This window comes from Akebia trifoliata, chromosome 5 (genome assembly GCF_017979445.1).
Source record: "Akebia trifoliata isolate Shusen 1 chromosome 5, ASM1797944v1, whole genome shotgun sequence".
In the NCBI taxonomy this organism is placed as follows: Eukaryota; Viridiplantae; Streptophyta; class Magnoliopsida; order Ranunculales; family Lardizabalaceae; genus Akebia; species Akebia trifoliata.
The window spans coordinates 34865702-34886067 of NC_141379.1; the positions used below are offsets into that span (position 1 = coordinate 34865702).

The 20366-nt window shown below is 36.8% G+C and overlaps 2 protein-coding genes and 4 non-coding genes across 7 annotated transcripts; all 6 read left to right on the forward strand.

The window, feature by feature from the left end:
* The first annotated feature begins 118 nt into the window (after positions 1-118).
* Positions 119-6976, forward strand: LOC147402544 (uncharacterized). Of its 2 annotated transcripts, XM_086444243.1 has the most exons (13): positions 120-268; positions 355-497; positions 595-643; positions 733-879; positions 4063-4175; positions 4251-4320; positions 4555-4645; positions 4755-4824; positions 5280-5375; positions 5494-5593; positions 5686-5772; positions 6288-6379; positions 6612-6976. In XM_086444243.1, exons 1-13 carry the CDS (start codon positions 193-195, stop codon positions 6759-6761), a joined length of 1284 nt encoding a protein of 427 aa, XP_086300369.1. In that variant the 5' UTR covers positions 120-192; the 3' UTR covers positions 6762-6976. The 2 variants fall into 2 exon arrangements, with proteins under 2 accessions (XP_086300370.1, XP_086300369.1); XM_086444244.1 differs by lacking the exon at positions 6288-6379 and having other exon boundaries at positions 119-268.
* TRNAP-UGG (transfer RNA proline (anticodon UGG)) lies at positions 1357-1428 on the forward strand. Its single transcript has one exon. It is a non-coding gene; the product is annotated as a tRNA-Pro (tRNA).
* Positions 2050-2121, forward strand: TRNAP-UGG (transfer RNA proline (anticodon UGG)). Its single transcript has one exon. It is a non-coding gene; the product is annotated as a tRNA-Pro (tRNA).
* Positions 2731-2802, forward strand: TRNAP-UGG (transfer RNA proline (anticodon UGG)). Its single transcript has one exon. It is a non-coding gene; the product is annotated as a tRNA-Pro (tRNA).
* On the forward strand, positions 3410-3481 carry TRNAP-UGG (transfer RNA proline (anticodon UGG)). Its single transcript has one exon. It is a non-coding gene; the product is annotated as a tRNA-Pro (tRNA).
* Positions 6977-12580: 5604 nt separating the features above from the next.
* LOC147402549 (phytochrome B) lies at positions 12581-19818 on the forward strand. The gene is made up of 4 exons (XM_086444245.1): positions 12581-14848; positions 15671-16478; positions 17269-17562; positions 19051-19818. Exons 1-4 carry the CDS (start codon positions 12784-12786, stop codon positions 19277-19279), a joined length of 3396 nt encoding a protein of 1131 aa, XP_086300371.1. The 5' UTR covers positions 12581-12783; the 3' UTR covers positions 19280-19818.
* Positions 19819-20366: the final 548 nt, after the last annotated feature.

Consider the following 20366-nt stretch of genomic DNA (forward strand, 5'->3'; position numbering starts at 1 on the left):
GATTTAAATCGTTTTATCCGAGTCAAAACGGGTTGCTATTTAAGCGGGCAAATTCGCAGTTGCTTCTGTTCCGACTCGGATGATCCGATTCGAACGAGTCGTGATCTTTTAAGATACAGTAAACAAGCAATCGACAATCGACAGTCGACACCCAACAGTACACTACAGTTCTATTGGCCCTCTGAAGTTGGGATGGCTTTGAGTTTCTCCTGTAATGCTTCTCTCTACCCTCATAAACAACTACAGCAACAACCACAAGAACAACAAGGTCTTTAAATAATTATTCAAAATTTACTAAATATCTCTCTGTTTCTATATCTCTAAATTTTTTGTTTTTTGTTTTTATTTCTTCAGCGAAATTAAGTAACAGAAACAATTATCTTCAAAACGTAGCTAACGTAACAAAAACAATTGGAATCACTTCGATATCTTCTTCTCCACACGAATCTCTCCACAGAGGGAATTGGGTCAAGCTCATCTGCGGTGCAAGCTTCGAGGTATCACCCTTTAAAACCCTAGCAAAACCCTAAAATACCCCTATTAACAATCACACTTTTCAATCTTCTAATCCTACTTTTTTTGGTTGTGCCCAAGGATGTCGTAGATGTTAGAAACCTATCTCTTGTTTATGCTCTCGCTGGAGGTGAAAGAAAAACTAAAACCCTAAACCCTTAACTCGAGTTTCTTCTTGTTAAAGATTTAAATTTGATATTTTGGGATGAATATTTGCAGTGGATTGTATTGATTGTGCGGCCGATGAATCGGTGGTGAGTGCGGTGAACGAAGGGATTGAAGCTGCAAGAGAAATCGTTCTTGTTCGAAGACCGTGGGTGATGATCAGCATTAATGATGATGAAGACCTCCATTTCCGGAAAGCAGGTAATTGCCCCAATTAACAATGGTTCTGGTAGTTTGTAATAATTTTCTAAAAATAATCATGAATTTGTGAATTAAGTTCTAAGGTGGCAATTTTAATCTTGTTTTATGAGAAATTCCAATAATATATACATATGCCCTTGAAAACTATGTAAAAATCATAGCTTTTTAATGGAAAAAGGAAGTTAAGGCCTGTTTGGTTCACCATTTTTGCATCAAGAAAGGGCGTCTTGTGGTTTTACTGAGCAAGAAACATCTTCTTTTGGGCGCAAAACACGTGGTTCCAAACAGGCCCTAAATTATAATCTTTATAATTTAGATGCATGTGGAATCACCAGTCTGTGTATTTATGAACTAATATTTATATAACAGAGTACGATTGAATAGTATACCACATTAATGATATAGTGTGTGTCAGTATGATCAGGTTCACTCTAAGATCAAAAGATAGTAAAGTATCTTATGTTTTGTATATCAATTGGGCATTTGGTCTAGTGGTATGATTCTCGCTTTGGGTGCGAGAGGTCCCGAGTTCGATTCTCGGAATGCCCCACCACACCTTAATTTTGAATTTTTTTTCCCCTCTAGACGGACCCCCCTTGGGAGATCTCTTGGACCAAGGTACCATTTGATTATTTGAGTTCTTTGGGAGAATCTATAGACAAAAATACAAGAGTTCATGTATGATCTAAAGATGGTGTTGACTTTTTGTGAAGCTGTACACATTCAAAAGATTGGGGCCCCTTATTTAATATATCCCACAGAAGAGAAAGACAAACTGATTTCTTTACCATTAGTCCATAACTGTCTATTCTATGGGCTTTTGTGGGCCCTTCAACACACTTTTCTGACTTTCCACAGAAAGCAATGAATCAAATGTTTATGGCCTTGATCAATTGGCTTAGTTTCGGGCATAGGAGTTCTTCTGTGGTTTTACTGAGAAACTTCTTTTGGGAGTAAAAATATGCTGGTTCTAAACAGGCCTTAAATCATGATCTTCATACTTGAAATGCATGTGGAATCATCAGTCTGTGTATTTTTGAACTAATATTTTATATAACAGAGTATGATTTAATATTATACCACATTAATGATATAGTTTGTGTCAGTGTGATCAGGTTCACATCTAAAGATTAAACGATAGTAAAGTATCTTATGTTTTGTATATCAATTGGGCATTTGGTCTAGTGGTATGATTCTCGCTTTGGGTGCGAGAGGTCCCGAGTTCGATTCTCGGAATGCCCCACCACACCTTAATTTTGAATTTTTTTCCTCTAGACAGACCCCACTTGGGAGATCTCTTGGACCAAAGTTCCATTTGATCATTTGTGTTCTTTCGGAGGGATCCATAAACAAAAATTGAGGGGTTCATGAATGATGTGAAAATGGTGTTGACTTTCTGTGAAGCTGTTCACATTCAAAAGTTTGGGACCCTTTCTTTAATATATCCCACAGAAGAGAAATACAAACTGATTTCTTGACCATAACCATCTATTCTATGGGCTTCTGTTGTTCCTTCAACACACTTTTCCGACTTTCCACAGAAAGCAATGATCAAATGTTTATGGCCTCGATCGATTGGCTTAGTTTTGGGCATAGGAATTCTTCTGTGGTTTTACTGACAAACTTCTTTTGGGAGGAAAAATATGTTGGTTCCAAACAGGCCTTAAATTATGATCTTCATACTTGAAATGCATGTGGAATCATCAGTCTGTGTATTTTTGAACTAATATTTTATATAACAGAGTATGATTTAATATTATACCACATTAATGATATAGTTTGTGTCAGTGTGATCCGGTTCACATCTAAGATTAAACGATAGTAAAGTATCATATGTTTTGTATATCAATTGGGCATTTGGTCTAGTGGTATGATTCTCGCTTTGGGTGCGAGAGGTCCCGAGTTCGATTCTCGGAATGCCCCATGACACCTTAATTTTGAATTTTTTTCCTCTAGACAGACCCCACTTGGGAGTTCTCTTGGACCAAAGTAACATTTAATCATTTGCGTTCTTTTGGAGGGATCCATAAACAAAAATTGAAGAGTTCATAAATGATCTAAAAATGGTGTTGACTTTCTGTGAAGCTATTCACATTCAAAAGTTTGGGATCCTTTATTTAATATATCCCACAGAAGAGAAATACAAACTGATTTCTTGACCAGAACTATCTATTCTATGGTCTTTTGTGGTCCCTTCAACACACTTTTCCGGCTTTCCACAGAAAGCAATGAATCAAATGTTTATGGCCTCAATCGATTGGCTTAGTTTCTGGCATAGGGGTTCTTCTGTGGTTTTACTGAGAAACTTTTTTTGGGAGCAAAAAAATGTGGGTTCCAAACAGGTCTTAAATTATAATCTTCATAGTTCAAATGCATGTGGAATCATCAGTCTGTGTATTTATAGCTAATACTTATATAACAGAGTATGATTTAATATTATACCACATAAATGATATAGTGTGTGTCAGTATGATCAGGTTCACTCTAAGATCAAAAGATAGTAAAGTATCTTATGTTTTGTATATCAATTGGGCATTTGGTCTAGTGGTATGATTCTCGCTTTGGGTGCGAGAGGTCCCGAGTTTGATTCTCGGAATGCCCCCACCACCTTGATTTTGATTTTGTTTTTCCTCTAGACGGACCTCACTTGGGAGATCTCTTGGACCAAAGTACCATTTCATCATTTGAGTTCGTTTGGAGAATCCCAAAACAATAATTTCTGAGTCATGTATGATGTGAAGATGGTGTTGACTTTCTGTGAAGCTGTTCACATCAAAATTTTGGGATCCTTATTCAATGAATAGATCCCAAAGAAGAGAAAGAGAACTGCATTGTTTTTTACCGTAACCATCAATTCTATGGGCTTTTGTGGCCCCTTCAACATACTTTTCTGACTTTCTACAGGAAGCAATGGATCAAATGGTTTATGATCTCATTCGATTGGTTAGCTTCTGACATAGGACATCATCTAGATTGGACCCATCAACGATGGGTTGTTGATCCATGCATGCAAACCATGTGTGCTGTGATGAGGAACAGAAACCTTCCTTTTGGTGACCTTAGGATTCTCTCCCGCATCTAGGCTATGTGGAGTGCTTTTCTCTTCTGTCTGTTATCTTTGTTGAGCTCTTTCAGTTGGTCCTTTGATCCAAGCTCTAAGTTTCCATGAATTCTATTTGACAGAATTTGATCCGGAGGATTGTCCACCAGATTGTTCAAGACCTTGTGAAATGGTTTGTCCCGCGAATGCAATATCACTGGATTCCCATGGTATTGGTGATCACAGAAAGTTCAAGGTTGCCTACTTTCCTAGTTCATTCTGCTTGTATCCATGATGTTTTTTCTTCTCTTAACGTATTTAAGTTTTGCAGGGTGGAGTCATAACTGAACGCTGCTATGGTTGTGGCCGTTGTTTCCCTGTTTGCCCCTATGATAGAATAAGTGTGTATAGTTTTGTTATGTTTCCTTTCTCTTCTTCTTTTTTCAGTACGAAGACATCAGTTTCTTATTTTATTTTCAATGTTCTTTTTCCTCCCCTCTATCAATTGAATTACTCGATGTATCATGGCTGTGTTGATCAATAGTTCTTTGAGGCACCCATTGTCCTTCGTTTCAAGAACATGTTGGTCCTCCGTGCCATATTTGATTCAATTAAGCTTGGTTGAATTGTTTCAGGAGCGGTTACCTATGTTAGAGATGCCGCTGCTACATCTCAACTTCTTAAGAGAAATGATGTGGACGCTGTAGAGATCCATACAAGTGGAAGGTACTATAAGAATCCTTTATTCTATATGAGCTGAGCTGAGTTTCTGATGAAACTTAATTCTTATCCAACCATGCCTATTTAATTGAGCTGCTTAACGTTGCATTTTTAGGCAGATTGGGATGTTTAAAGAGCTTTGGGATAGTTTGGAGGATTCAATTGGGCATGTAAACCTAGTTGCAGTGAGTATTCAACCGGCATTTAGACTTGTAGTCACAAAATTCTCCAAAAATTTTCAAAAATTTGTAAAATTCTCCAATTAGAGGACTAGCTGATTAAATCGGTGAATGAACAAATTAGTCGATGATTTATCAATCAATTGTGGAATACAGTAACATTTCTAACTTCACCCCTGATATATATTTATATTTTTAACAGAGTGATTTTCGTAAGAAACCCACAAACATCATATGTATATTCCCCGAATTCCTGCCCTTATCTGAATTAACCGAATTGAACCCCCTCTGAATGATTACTGAATCTGAACTTTGTTACTATGAGTACACAATAGCATATGTAGTAATTAGAACCTTAAGTAATAAATGGTGCTGAATAATGGCATACTGTATTGTGGGTTAGAAGTTATAAACTATCAAAATTTTTGTGGCATCTCAAACTAAATTGCAATTCATTCCAGATTAGCTTACCAGATTTGGGGGATTCAACTGTATCCTCCATGAACATGATTTACTCTATTATGGAGCCCCATCTATGCTACTACAATCTATGGCAGGTACGCTGCACAATAACCAAAGTATAAGACAACTGCATGAAGCTTTGATGTATACATGGTTCATCATAAATCCAAGTAGCTTTCTAATGTTTTATGTATGTGACCATATCAATCAAAGTTGGATGGCCGCCCTATGAGTGGAGACATAGGTCGAGGTGCAACAAAGGAAGCAATAACATTTGCAATTCGTTTGGCTGCATCGAGAGACCGACCACATGGTATGTATTTTGGAGCCTAATGTTTGGAAAAATACAGTGTTTGTTTTCTTTGGATCACGACTAAGTTTTGTTTTATTCTACTTATTTTGAAGGTTTTCTTCAACTGGCTGGTGGCACCAACTTCCACACGGTTGATTATTTGAAGAAAGCAGGACTTTTCCAAACGACTTCTATATCTGGTATGCTAAATGCCATGTGTTCTTTTTATTTTGTTCTTTTACGACCATACTTCGTAGTTCAAAATATTTGAGGGAGAATAGGGAAGACAGTGCCCGTGGACATATGTGATATGCACATGGGGTTTGGGCCTTACGTTTGGTTGGACATACCGAGTAGATCTTTTAATTCAAAACGGATCCAATCAGATGATTTTAACCATCTCATCTATGAAACCCATTTTGACCATTTTTTTGTACACGTAAAAACACCATAATCGTACGCCTTATCCCAAATACTGGGGTCGGCAAGTTTCTACATGTACAAATCAATGGGGAAGATAGTTTTTCTCTAAATCCATCCCGGGGAAAGTAGTCCTCACTTCAGCTTTCTTTCTTAACCATTAGAAATTGTATTGTGGATGCGGTGCACTACTACATATCCAAATAATCCAAATAGAGCTATTTACAAGTATCTAGGGAAGCATAAATATATGGATGTATTCAAATTAATTCCTACCACTTGTAATTTTCAATAGAGAACTTGTGTGGTGAAATATCTTCTGCCAAAGCACCTGGTTCTTCACCAGCTTTAATCGGTGGTGTAGCTTATGGTGGTTATGCACGGAAGGTGCGCTCTCTTTCCTTCTATTCAAGGCCAATCTCATTGTTGAACGAGACGTCTCAAATGTATCGGAAACTCTTCCGAGACGACTCGGTCTTGTTCACGGACGAGATGAGATGAGACGTCAAAACAAGTTTTAAAACCATGGTCCAATTTCTCTTTTCCTATTCGAAGGGTTTTTTTTTGGTAGTTGTACATGAAGTAAAGATAATATTATGTCGATGTTTTTTTCTTGCAGATTGTTGGAAGGGTGCTAAGTAGGATGCAATCCCAGCACGGCCTCACTCATATCGAGCGTCATCCAGACTATCTCTTGGAAGCACTTAGGGAAGCAATTAAATTGGTAGGAACTGTAAAGAGCTACAATCTACCTTCCCATATTTCATAGCGAGGAAACTCATCATAAGAGTTTCCAACACCTTTGGTTTTACATAGTCAAGTTCATTTCGTCATGTTTGCTTTGATCTCAAAATCATTCCTGTATAAACGCAATTGCGAGCTTGTTTGCTTTTTTAGGTGCTGCTATGCACTTTGTTTGGGAATTTGAGGTTGGTTGCTGTAGAAAGGAAGTATTCTGATTTATTTGCAAGCAAGTTCTTGTTATCCTGTAACCCTTTTACGGTACAAAATTTTTTTTTTTTCGGGGTGCTAAACTGACATATTATCTTAGAAAATGGGGTAATTTGGTATATAGTTCAAAGTTTCGTTCAGTTTCAGGGTGCTTCGATGGATTTTATCAGTTTTAATTAAGAATAGACCGATAAATTGACCCCAAAACATTGAATATTTCAAATTGTCTCGGAGTTGATACATATTTGATTTTTCTAATCGAAAGAAATATAATAAGATCTTAATTCTTGGATATATTTGTGCTGTCAAACTAAACTGGTGACATACCCTCTTTACAATGGTGTTACCTTTTTCTGCAAATTTCTTTTTTTAGTCAGTGATGAATTTTTTTCTTTAGAGTCGTGATGAATGCACGCGGTTGGGTAAGTGGCTGACGTTGCAAGGGCACAGAGATCTTTTTCATCGGGATACACAGGAAAAAGTTGTGCAATTCGGTACCCGGTACCCTTGCCATGTCAACTGTGTGCCAAATCGCGTGCATTCATCTTTAGTTTTTTTTAATCATTCTCAACTGACTTCGTTAGACACTGAATTCAACACTGTGCTGACATGTTATAGTACAGAGGACCATTGGTTTTTCCTCCAATTAGAAGATTTTTTTTTTTAAATTCTCCGTGCACTGCCACATCAGCGCAGTGTTTAACGCAGTGTCCGACTAAGTCAGTTAAGTATTTTTCAAAAATAAAAATAGGCGGTACTTTTTCTTAGACAACGCAACGGAGTCCTTTCTTACCGTTACAATTTCCGTTATATCCCGTTAATTTAGGTGATGCTTGATTTCTTTTATGTTCTTTAGTGGATAAACTTGTGGTTTAGTTGTCAGTTGTGGTTTGCGTCTGTCCTTTATTCCGTGACCGATTCAGCTGACCCATCGCTATCTTTGGTTGTCTTGTCTCCCTCGGCCCCCTACTCGATCTAGTTCTATCCAAAGAACGGGTCACTGGCCTCGCCTCACAACGGGTCAATGACAACTTCCCCCCAACTCGACCCAGTCCTATTTAATTTCTTTTTAAATCTAAAATAGTAGGAAAAAGTAAATGAATAATACTGAATTGACCCCATGATTGTATCTCACATTTCACTTTCTTTACGTGTAAGTGTGTATGAACCATAAATGTTCTTATCAAGATACGAGTGAAAAAGCATTAAAGTGAAACCTTTGTGATTGTGAATAAAAGTTTTTATTTTTTATTTTTTTAAAGATAAATAATATTTTAATGATGTAGATTCAGACTCATAGCTCAATTGATTTAACACATTGTAAAGTAACTTTGTTGATTTTTTTTTTTTCCACTTATCATGGATAACCTCATCCTTTGGGTGAGACTAATCCTATGATATCACACACACCGCACTCTTGAAAAGTCTTACGTGCATTTGATTGAGTCAAGAGTCAAGTAAATCTTAAAGGGTGACCCAAAAGAATTCATTGTTTCATGGGATTTCAAACACTTGACCCACCCTTCCTAAGAAGCTTATTAAGGCTTAGCTTGCCTTTAGGCCAACTTCAAAGGTTCAAAGCTAGTTTACCCATAATAATAATAATAATAATAATAATAATAATAATAATGATGTACAATTTTAATACTGTTGGATAATGCGTGTTCAACATCAATGGATGTTATAATTATATCTTTGAATTTTATAATCATAATAATAATAATATTATGTATATGTACAATTTTAATAGTGTTGGATAATGCGTGTTCAACATCAATGGATGCGATAATTTTATCTTTGAATTTTATAGTCATCTTTTTGCAAATTTGGGATATTTAAATCATTTTAAAATATATGATTTTGACGAAGTTGAAAAGTATGCTTTGGACAGTCTTTTTCACTACTTTAACCAAAATGAAGTAGAAAATAGAATAAAATAAAATAAAATATCAGATTGATTTTGGATTGACCTTGCCTCGACAGAAGAAGACAAAATTCCAGCAATTACGAATAGATACTATATAATATCTAGCACGATATACACTTCCAGTGACTACGAATATACTTTACATCTGACACATTTGAGTACCCACACGGACACATCACACGAGTGCTGCATTGCCACCTGTAAATCCTAGCGGAATATCAGACATCAACTTAAGCTGACAAGTGGACCAATCAAAATAAAGTATGTAGCATAATAAATACTCCCATGGATATATATGAGGCAAGATAAGGGTATGAAACTTATAATGGATACCTCATGACATCAGAGAAACCAGTCCACACCGAATGAGGATATTCATGTATCATCATATTTGGGTAAGGGGTCAAGATGTGTCGGGCCTTGATGGCTGGACAAACATTCGATACCTGTCACTAAGTTTCCATACACATCAAATGAAGTTAACTGTTACGTGTCTGAGGCATACTTTTTGATTTTGTACACGGATGGCAAGGTTTTTACATTAGTCATGCATTAAGTGAAATTTAAGGTAGTCCCATCACTGTTTAAACCATATATTTATGATCGTTTGGTGTTGGTATTTTATGCCGATATGATTTGTACTAAGATAATTAAAGAGAAAGAGAGGACAATACATAAGATTTGTTCGTGGGATTCGTCTAAAATTTGGATTATATTCTTGAACTCTGAAGAACCCTTCTATTATTCTTGATTCGGTTGATGACCTTACCTGAATAATGTTGCGTGATTTTTTGAGACTTAGTCAATGGAGTGGAGTGCTCATGGACAAACCTCCTGGGGGTTCAGGGGGCAACGTCGTTGAAATTTTTTTTTTTGCCCGTTTTGTAACCCATTGTAAATCCTGTGCGCAGTATATAGAAGTCGTTTTTGGTGACTAGAATTTTTTAGGTCTTGGTTGTCATTTTTGAGACTGTAGCCGCACTTTGTATTTTCTTCTTGATAATAGTGAAATCTCTACAACTCCGTGGACGTAGGCAAATTGTCGAACCACATAAATACTATCTTGTACGTGTGATTGTTTTCCTTTTTGACGTGTGTTTTTCTCCAATTTTTGTTTCTCACCACGTTAGGAATTTCGGGTTGAATTCCTTACACCTTTGTGAGAGAATGAAATCCCCTTGAAAAAGTCAATCCCATGTCTTATATATAGGAAAAATGAAAGTGAAATGACTTAATTACCTCTTCTTTCATTGTCTGTGCTTTTTTGTCCACTTATGATCAGTTCACGCGGTACACATGTGTATTCGTTTATTTTGCACCTTCTATATTATGATTTGAGGGCATTATCATTCTTATATAGAAGAGATGGGAAAAAAAAGAATAAGAATTCTACATATAATTTTTCATAGGCTAATATTAGATTTTCTCCCTCTTTTCTTATATCGATCTCTGTTCTTCGTACATCATCAATACATCAATGACCGAAAGGTTTTCAACTTGATTTACATAAAAGCCAAGTGACCTCACGCAATGTTTCATGTGATATGCAACCCTTACATATACTATCAATTTGTACCTTTTATAAGTTATAGATTATAGATAAATTCAATATTTATCGCATTAATTCTTGAATTCAGATAAGATTGTCTCGAAATCATCATTTGTGCTCAAATTGAGCGAAGATCAAGGAAAAATAATCACAAAAGGAAATTAAATAAAGTGGATAAAGATGGTTTGAAATATGTAGTGATATTAGCAATGTAAGTATGTAACTAATGAGAGTGAGGAGTTTGAAGGCTCTTAAAAGATGAGAGGATGATGGATAAATACCACGAAAAGATTGGCAACATATATTGACTAAATATATCCCATAATAATGTTTAATGACTAAATGGGATTAATGTTATCCCTTAATGTTTGGGATGACAAATTGATGATGAGAAAGAGAAAGAAGGTTGAAAATAACATACACAATAATGAAAATGCTTTATTTTTTCATTTGAGAAGAACCCTCTTTTTACTTCCTTAAAAAATATGAGAGATCTTTCTACTGTCGTCATCACTGACTTTTTTTTATTATTTGAAAATATAGGGTGTTCCACGTCTCTTTGGGATTGGACTAGTTCCTATGATTGCATGCCGAGACTCCCCCGAAGGCTCCCAATGTACAACATGGTAAATCAGGAGACCGCCCAATTTCATATACAACATCATCATCATCATCATCAAAGCCCTTTTTTCAAAAAATTTGGACGTTTGAAAGAATCTTGCTCATTCATTTAATTTTCGTTTAGATTAATGTCTTTCTCTTAACTTAAGTATGTTTATATCCGATCTCACTATCTCAATCTAGTGTATTCTTTCTATACTTCTTCTGATATTAAGTTCCCCTTGATCATCATCCACTTAGAGGACTAATACCGAGGGTTGCAAAACAATTAATTAGCTAGTAATAAAGGATCAAAATGCCGTTGATTTAAAGTTTGTCAAGTTAAATCTTAACTTGTAAGGAGAGATGCGGTAACAATTTTCACCATACATTATATTGCTAATCATGTTTAAGATAATATTAGGACTTAAGGCAGTTCTACTTTATTGAAAACAATATTGAATTATGTTTTCTCAAGGGCCACCCACAAGGGTGTGCCCTCACTTACCTGGTGGGTGTGATGTGCGGGCGTTGCACGTCTTCCATAACTAATCCTTGGACAAGACCATGGTCTATGGATTGAGCAAAGCCCAAATATGGGCCCGATCCACTCTTTACAAGGATTCTCGACAATCCAAAAAAAAAAAAAAAAAATCCCTTTAGTGTTATGAAACATATGAATCATTCCAGATCTCCATTCATGTTCCCATCTTTCTCTCTTAAAAGATAATAATCATATTTATTTTTGAAATAGTTTAAAAAAATACCATAACTTTTCGTTTGTAAATTATTTCAATAAAATAACATTATTAGAAAGTTGATTTCTCTAACTAACATAAATGGAACAAAGATGATATTCAGCAACAAAAATGTATTAAATTTGATCATTGGTTTAACTCATTTGAATCAAAATCTTGTCATGGAGGAAAATTTGTACATCTTTACCATTACAATGAGGGAAGGCAAAGTACAAGTGGTTGGACACAAAAATTTGGAAGACTTAAAGTGATCTAAGTTTTGTTTTTAAACTAATTATTATTATCAAAGAAAAAGATCTATGGTTCTGTGTCCTTGCCACATCAGTCACGTATAGATCGCATATGTTTTAGCGCATTGATTTATAATGATTTTATATTCAATTGATGTGGAATGTGTAAAGAATCATAGATTTTTTTCCTTGAATATGTTTTTTTTTTTTTTTTGAGTTAATTTATCGTGACTCTAAAAATTACAATCCCACAACCTTATAATCACGTTTATTAATTTTTTAAAATAATAATAAATAATCTTCTCTAATGTTATCAAAATAACTTTAATTTTAGTATATTAAAATACATGTGCATTTGGAAATGCAAATTGTAGAATGTACAATAGGGTAGCATTGTTCTGCACTCAGAATCGAATAACGTTGTTGTCGTATTAATGGGTGATGACTTGATGGTTTAACAATAATTCTCCGTATTCTTTTCAACTCGTCCGAGTCAAATCGGACCAGGCTGAGTTTTAGAACCATGACTCAAAAACCTTTCTTCCCAATAAATTCTCTTTCCAGGAAATGGAGAGAGAGAAAAAAAAATCGAATGGGGAGAAAACCCCCACCAAGCAACAAATAATACTGCAAAAACTTCTCCACTCTTGAAACCAACCCCTTCAGAGAGAGAGAGAGAGAGAGAGTTCAGGTTTCAAAGTTGGAAACTTTTCTCATCCACCATTAAATCTGATAGAAACCCACCAACAACAAAGAAAGGAAGAGAAGACCCTTTAATGGCTTCTGGTAGCAAAGGAACCCATACCCACCAAGCTCACTCCTCTGGTGCTAGCAACATCAGAGCGTCTCATCACTCAGAATCCATGAACAAAGCCATTGCACAGTACACAGTTGATGCTCGTCTCCACGCAGTATTCGAGCAATCTGGAGAGTCTGGTAAGTCCTTCGATTACTCTCAATCCATTAAAACCCCAACAGAATCAGTCCCAGAACAACAAATTACAGCTTATTTGTCTAGAATTCAACGTGGAGGCCATATCCAACCCTTTGGTTGTATGATCTCTGTTGATGAAACAAACTTCAGAGTTATCGCTTACAGCGAAAATGCTACAGAAATGCTAGACCTTACCCCACAATCTGTGCCCAGTCTCGAAAAACCCGAGTCCCTTACTGTGGGTACAGATGTTCGCACACTTTTCACACAATCAAGTGGAATTCTACTCGAAAAGGCCTTCACTGCACGTGAAATTACGTTATTGAACCCTGTTTGGATCCATTCGAAGAATTCGGGGAAACCCTTTTATGCAATTTTGCATAGGATCGACGTAGGTATAGTAATTGATTTGGAGCCAGCGAGGACAGAGGACCCTGCCCTGTCGATTGCAGGAGCTGTGCAATCGCAGAAGCTCGCTGTACGTGCGATTTCGCGGTTGCAATCGCTCCCAGGTGGGGATATTAATCTCTTGTGTGATACTGTCGTTGAACATGTCCGGGAGCTCACTGGGTATGATCGAGTTATGGTTTACAAGTTTCATGAAGATGAGCATGGTGAGGTTGTGGCTGAAAGCAAGCGTTCCGACTTGGACCCGTATATTGGGTTACATTATCCGGCCACGGACATACCCCAAGCTTCGAGATTCTTGTTCAAGCAGAACCGCGTTAGGATGATAGTTGACTGCCATGCCACACCCGTTCAGGTAATTCAGGATGAAGGACTTATGCAGCCTTTATGCTTAGTTGGTTCAACGTTACGCGCTCCACACGGTTGTCATGCCCAATACATGGCTAATATGGGCTCGATCGCTTCGCTAGCAATGGCAGTGATCATCAATGGAAATGATGAGGAGGGTACCAGTGGGCGAAACTCGATGAGGTTATGGGGTCTTGTTGTGTGTCACCACACATCAGCTCGGTGCATCCCGTTTCCACTCCGTTATGCTTGTGAGTTCCTAATGCAAGCCTTTGGACTTCAATTGAATATGGAATTGCAATTGGCAGCCCAATTGTCGGAGAAACATGTTTTACGTACCCAAACTCTGTTGTGCGACATGCTTCTCCGGGACTCTCCTACCGGGATTGTCACCCAAAGCCCTAGTACCATGGATCTTGTCAAGTGTGATGGTGCTGCCCTTTACTACCAAGGTAAGTACTACCCAATCGGTGTTACCCCGACTGAAGCACAAATAAAGGATATTGTGGAGTGGTTATTAGCTTACCATGGGGACTCAACCGGGCTGAGCACAGACAGCTTATCTGATGCCGGATACCCTGGAGCGGTCTCACTCGGTGATGCAGTTTGTGGGATGGCCGTGGCTTATATCACATTGAGGGATTTTTTGTTTTGGTTTCGGTCCAACACTGCAAAAGAGATCAAGTGGGGAGGAGCAAAGCATCACCCCGAGGATAAAGATGATGGGCAAAGGATGCATCCACGTTCTTCATTTAAGGCATTCTTGGAGGTAGTTAAGAGCCGGAGCTTGCCTTGGGAGAATGCAGAGATGGATGCAATCCACTCTTTGCAGTTGATATTACGCGACTTGTTTACCGATGCTGAGGGGAGCAATTCTAAGACTCTGATTAATCCCCAACTTGGGGATCTGGAGGTGCAAGGTTTGGATGAACTCAGTTCGGTTGCAAGAGAAATGGTTAGGCTGATAGAGACTGCAACAGCTCCTATCTTTGCTGTGGATACTGATGGGAGAATAAATGGGTGGAATGCAAAGGTTGCGGAATTGACGGGACTTTCAGTCAAGGAAGCTATGGGGAAGTCACTAGTTCAGGATCTTGTTTACAAGGAATATGCAGAGATTGTTGACAATCTTCTTAACCGTGCTTTAAGGGGTGAGTCCTTCAACATCAATAGTTTTTGGTCCTGCTAGATATCTAAGGATACTAAAAGGCCTTGATAAATAATATGGAAATGATGAACTTCTTTGCAATTTAATTTGTCTTGGATACCGGATAGTCAATTCATGATATGAGAAAACACGGTATAGCATTCTTATTGCCTTAATGTATGTTTTATATGTAATTACTTGTATACTAGAAGGTGGCATGTGCAAACACATATGTATCAGAAGGGTTTATTTGTCATTTAATATACTAATTAAAGTTTTTTTAAATATTACATAGTAAAAAGTATGTTTATGTAATTTTGAAAACTGATAACGTGATTACAGTGTCTTGGACTTGTGGGAGTGCAATTTTCTTGGTTTTTGACCAAAATGACCCTGATTATATTAAATTTAAATTTAAAAGTGGGGACATTTGTGAGATCTAAATTTTGATGTCGAACCACTTCTACTCTCCCTTCTCTCATTATAATAGTAAAGATATAAGTCATATTTATGCTCTTTTGTTTTTCATTAGTGGTTTTTTTTTTATAAATTCTATAATATATTGGATTGTCATGTTTTCTTTTTCTGAAGTTTCAGATTATTTTTCTAAATGAAAGAAGTTCACAATGTTTTCCACTGATACATTGCTCCGTAGTTGGGGTAAATTTTAAAATGGTCCTTAATTTTTGTTACCTAAGTTGTTTTTTTTCATGAGGGAGTTGTTTTCACTATGTTCCCAATAGTAGATTAATCACGGGGCACCTCTGAATCATGCTTTTAAAAAAAGAAATGTGAATGTTCCACCATTGAGATCAGATTTATGCAGGTGAAGAAGACAAGAATGTAGAGATAAAGCTGAGAACATTTGGTCCTCAACATCTTAACACAGCAGTCTTTGTGGTGGTCAATGCGTGCTCTAGCAAGGATTATACAGAAAACATTGTTGGGGTTTGCTTTGTAGGTCAGGATGTCACTGGTCAAAAAATGGTAATGGACAAGTTCATCCGCATACAAGGTGATTACAAGGCTATTATACAAAATCCCAACCCTTTGATCCCACCTATATTTGCTTCGGATGAGAATACTTCTTGTTTGGAGTGGAATACTGCCATGGAAAAGTTCACTGGATGGGCGAGAGGAGACATCATAGGGAAGATGTTAGTGGGGGAGGTTTTTGGCAGTTGTTGTCGGCTCAAGGGCCCTGATGCTTTGACCAAATTCATGATTGTTCTGCACAATGCGATCGGTGGGCAGGATACTGAGAAGTTCCCATTTTCGTTCTTTAACCGGAATGGAAAATATGTTCAAGCTCTATTGACGGCAAATAAAAGGATTAACATGGAGGGCCAGATTATTGGGGCCTTCTGTTTCTTGCAGATTGCAAGCCCTGAATTGCAGCAAGCTTTGGAAGTCCAGAGGCAGCAAGAAAGGAAATGCTTTGCGAGAGTGAAAGAGTTAGCTTACATTTGTCAGGAGGTTAAGAATCCTTTAGGTGGGATAAGGTTTGCTAACTCACTCTTGCAGGCAACTGACTTAACTGAAGATCAGAAGCAGTTCCTTGAGACTAGTGCTGCCTGTGAGAAGCAAATGATGAAGATTATAAGGGATGTTGATCTGGAGAGCATTGATGACGGGTAAGTTCTCTCATAATTTTACCATTTTCATTTGTAAGTTCACGTGTTGAGATCATGAGCTCCATATATCAATGGTTGTATTTTTTGGTTACTGAATTTGTCCCATTTATTTATTTATTATTATTATTATTTTGTGTGTGTGTGTTGGGTGGGGGGATCAGTCTTAGTAGCAATGAAATGAAAGCTTTGAGCTTTCTTTTGACTTTATTTGAGTGACTGATTTATTTAGTTCAAAAAGTTGCACATAAGTCATTACTTTATTTGAGTATGAAGCATAGAGACCTGTTTTGGTAGTAAAATATGTATAAAAGTATGGTGCGATCCTAAGTCGTAACCATATGATAGATCAACTCCCTCTTAGCATCTTCCATGATATTCTTTAATTAAAATTTAAATGTCTGAACTAACTTTTTCTCTTTATTTCTTTTCCCCTCCCTTTCACTTGTGAATCTGATATCCTCAAAATGGTTTTAAAGGATTTTATAGCCTTTGGTTTTCTCACACCATGTTCTCGGGGTCCTGTGCTCAACTATTGGCTCTCTTTTTATGAAGGATTTTGGAAAGATCTTCTCAGAGGAACTGATATTTTTGCTTATATCCTGGTCTTGTCTGTTAGGATGATGAAGGCACATGCACCCCATTGTTACCCATCAATTTTTCCATGCTCTTGGACATGGGCTTCAAAAGTTTCTATTCTAATTCAAGTTCATGTTTAGATTTTTTGCCTTTTTTTTTTACCAAACTCACAACATAAGAGCTGATTTTTTTATTCTTTTTCTTCTAATAACAGGTCCTTGGAGCTTGATAGGACCGAATTTTTATTGGGTAGCGTTGTAAATGCTGTTGTTAGCCAAGTTATGATCCTGCTGAGAGAACGAGGTTTACAGCTGATCCGAGATATTCCAGAAGATATCAAAACACTAGTTGTTTATGGTGATCAAGTTAGAATTCAACAGGTCTTGGCTGATTTCTTGTTGAATATGGTGCGATATGCACCATCTCCAGATGGTTGGGTAGAGATTCATGTTCAGCCAAATTTGAAGCAGATCTCAGCTGAGATTGAGCTTATGCATCTTGAATTCAGGTCTGCTAGTTTCATCTCACATTTTATTTTTTTCATGTTCAAGTCCATGCTTGGTTGATTGTTACTTTATTTGTTTCTTCCATGAAACTTTGACAACTAAGGAGGAATTTTTTATTTACTGTTTAATTAGCTTAATAGCCATTCTTCTTCTCTGTTAGTCCTGTAAAGAGATCTTAAAGACTAATGCCATTCTATGTCATACTTCCCTTCTTGTCGATCTTTGGAATTTTCAGCAGGACTTGGGAAGTGGTAAGTAAAATCTGGCAAATTTAGTAAAAATTAAAGCTGACTGAACCAAGTTAAAATGTTGGGTCAACATGTAATATAGTTGGAACGAGAATTGGACATTAGGATCTGTTTGATTCAGGAATTAAATGATTTTATCCTAGTTTTCAACCCAGTTCAGAATCGAAATAAAGATTTAAATTTCAAATTTTCAAAGAAGTTTTAGAATAATCATATTTGGTAAGAAAACCTAAGTTGATGGCCTTGGTGAATTATGAAAAATCTTCTTTTTTTTCTTCTAATTAGTCTTCCAAAAATAAGAAAAAACTTAATCAATGACACTAAAAACCAAGGGTTTATGATAAGGTGGATCAAGACATAATATTTGCAATACAATATTAGTAAGGACACTCAGGCCACTTCCATCATTTGGTTCAATTATACATAGAGATGGAGGGATTGGTGAGGATGTGATTATAATAAATAGTGTTGGGTGGATAAAGTAGAAGAGCACTTCAGGAGTTCTATGCCATCGAATATTGGGTAGTCAAGAAACATGTGTTCAGAATGAGCTGGTTTGGGGGTTTGGGGCTTTGGGCACGTACAAAGAAGACCAATAACAATATTATTTAGATGGAACACTTTAGTCTCTATTTTAGACCTTGAAACTATAATTTATTCCCGAGTTTTTGGGAATTTCACTGAGATAAAACCATTCATTGCTCATTTGCAGTACGTCAAAAAAAGGTGGGAACAGTTTTTTGAAACAAATGGAATATATGGGAGATGAATTAGTTTATATGCACAAGGCTGTGAAAGTCTCTCCATGGTCACAAGGCTTAACACTTGGAACACAGTTTGGTCTCTTGTTACTGTATTTGATTGCATTGGTGTTGCACAGTTAGTACTTTTGTGTTGATTAATAGGGAGAACAGATTCCATTAACCAAAATAAATGTTGAAGAAAGCAAGACTAGGTGGCACACTTGCTAGTTCGTCACAGATTGATATACTTGCTTCAGTGGGACTTAGAATCCCTCTGTGCATGGCTGTCGCCCTGTCTAATTAATGACTTCTTCCTCGGATTTATTATGTTTTTTTTTTCTTTTTTAAAATAAAATATAAAACAAGAATAAACGGGTAATTAAGATTTAAGAACACTAGCTTACACAAATGTACAGAAGTTGCTATTTCTTTAAGTTGAATAATCATCAATGGTTTCGGTCTCTCTCTCTCTTTCTCAACTAATTTCTTTTGGGTGAAGGATGATCTGCCCTGGTGAAGGTCTTCCTCCAGAACTTGTTCAAGATATGTTCCACAGCAGTCGTTGGGTGACTCAAGAAGGCTTAGGACTGAGCATGTGCAGGAAGATTCTAAAGTTAATGAACGGTGAAGTTCAATATATAAGGGAGTCAGAAAGATGTTACTTCCTCATCATCCTCGAACTTCCCACTCCTCGGCAAGGCTCAAAATGCACAAACGATGTCCTTTGAACTGATTCATACCGAACTGAAAAAACTGTTCCTCGAACTGGGCTTAGCACCTATTTCCAACATTCTCCTCTACGGTGCATAACACTGCCTATCAAGTCTTCCTGGTGATGGGTAGTTGGTAAAATGTTCTATCCTATCTGTGTTGGGATTTCTAACTTACGCTCAACTGGTTTTGTGTGCTTGTTTGGATGGGAAGCCTAATCTTGTATAAGTAGTAATTATTATCTGACATCTGTACAAGTAAGATTCTAATGTCTCTAGCGTTCTCGTGGAAACTTGTAATACACACTAGAATGTTGATGTGTCATTAGTATGAAGATTGACATGGGGTGTGATTATTTTTCTTCTTGTTGAGGTCGTCACAGAAGCTCCTGTTTAAAAACTCACGGGTACGAGTCGTGGATGGAGATCAACTTCATGATCTCCTATTGTAAGCATGTGTAATTGTATGATCTTTATAATTTTCAAGAGTTATGTAATAAAGCTACAGGTTTGGGGACCCTTTCCTTAGCAAGTAAAACCAAAACCTTTTGTTATTCCTTGAAAAGAACAGATTGGTTTGCTGGGAATTATTTTAGATGGAACTTGGAAGTGTTATAATTATCTGATCTGATTGATATGGTTATGGTTTTTAATGTTCTCCTATAATTCTTAATCATCATTTTGGACTTTAGAGATATATAATGGTGGATATCATCAACATTGGAAGCTCTATGGAAAAATTTCATTTGTAAGCTTCAATGGTATTTCTATCCATTTTTTATTTTGTTTTTTTTGGCTTGGTGGGGTTAGTGGTTAACAGTTAACATTTAGTATAAGAAGGAGTTTGAACCTAAAGACCTTGGGAACAACCTCCACAAGGTCTTACCACTTAGCTAAGTGGTCTTTCTTATGCTATTTCCATCCATCTTTGTTCATTTGAGTTAAAAAGAGTAGCCATATTTGACATACCTCTCTTGATTTAATTATACTAGGTGGAATGTGCAAATGCACATATATCAAAAGGGCTCATCCGTAATTTAAAACATTGATTAAAGGGTTTTTGAATATTACATAGTAAGCATGTTCTTGTCATTTTGAAAACTAA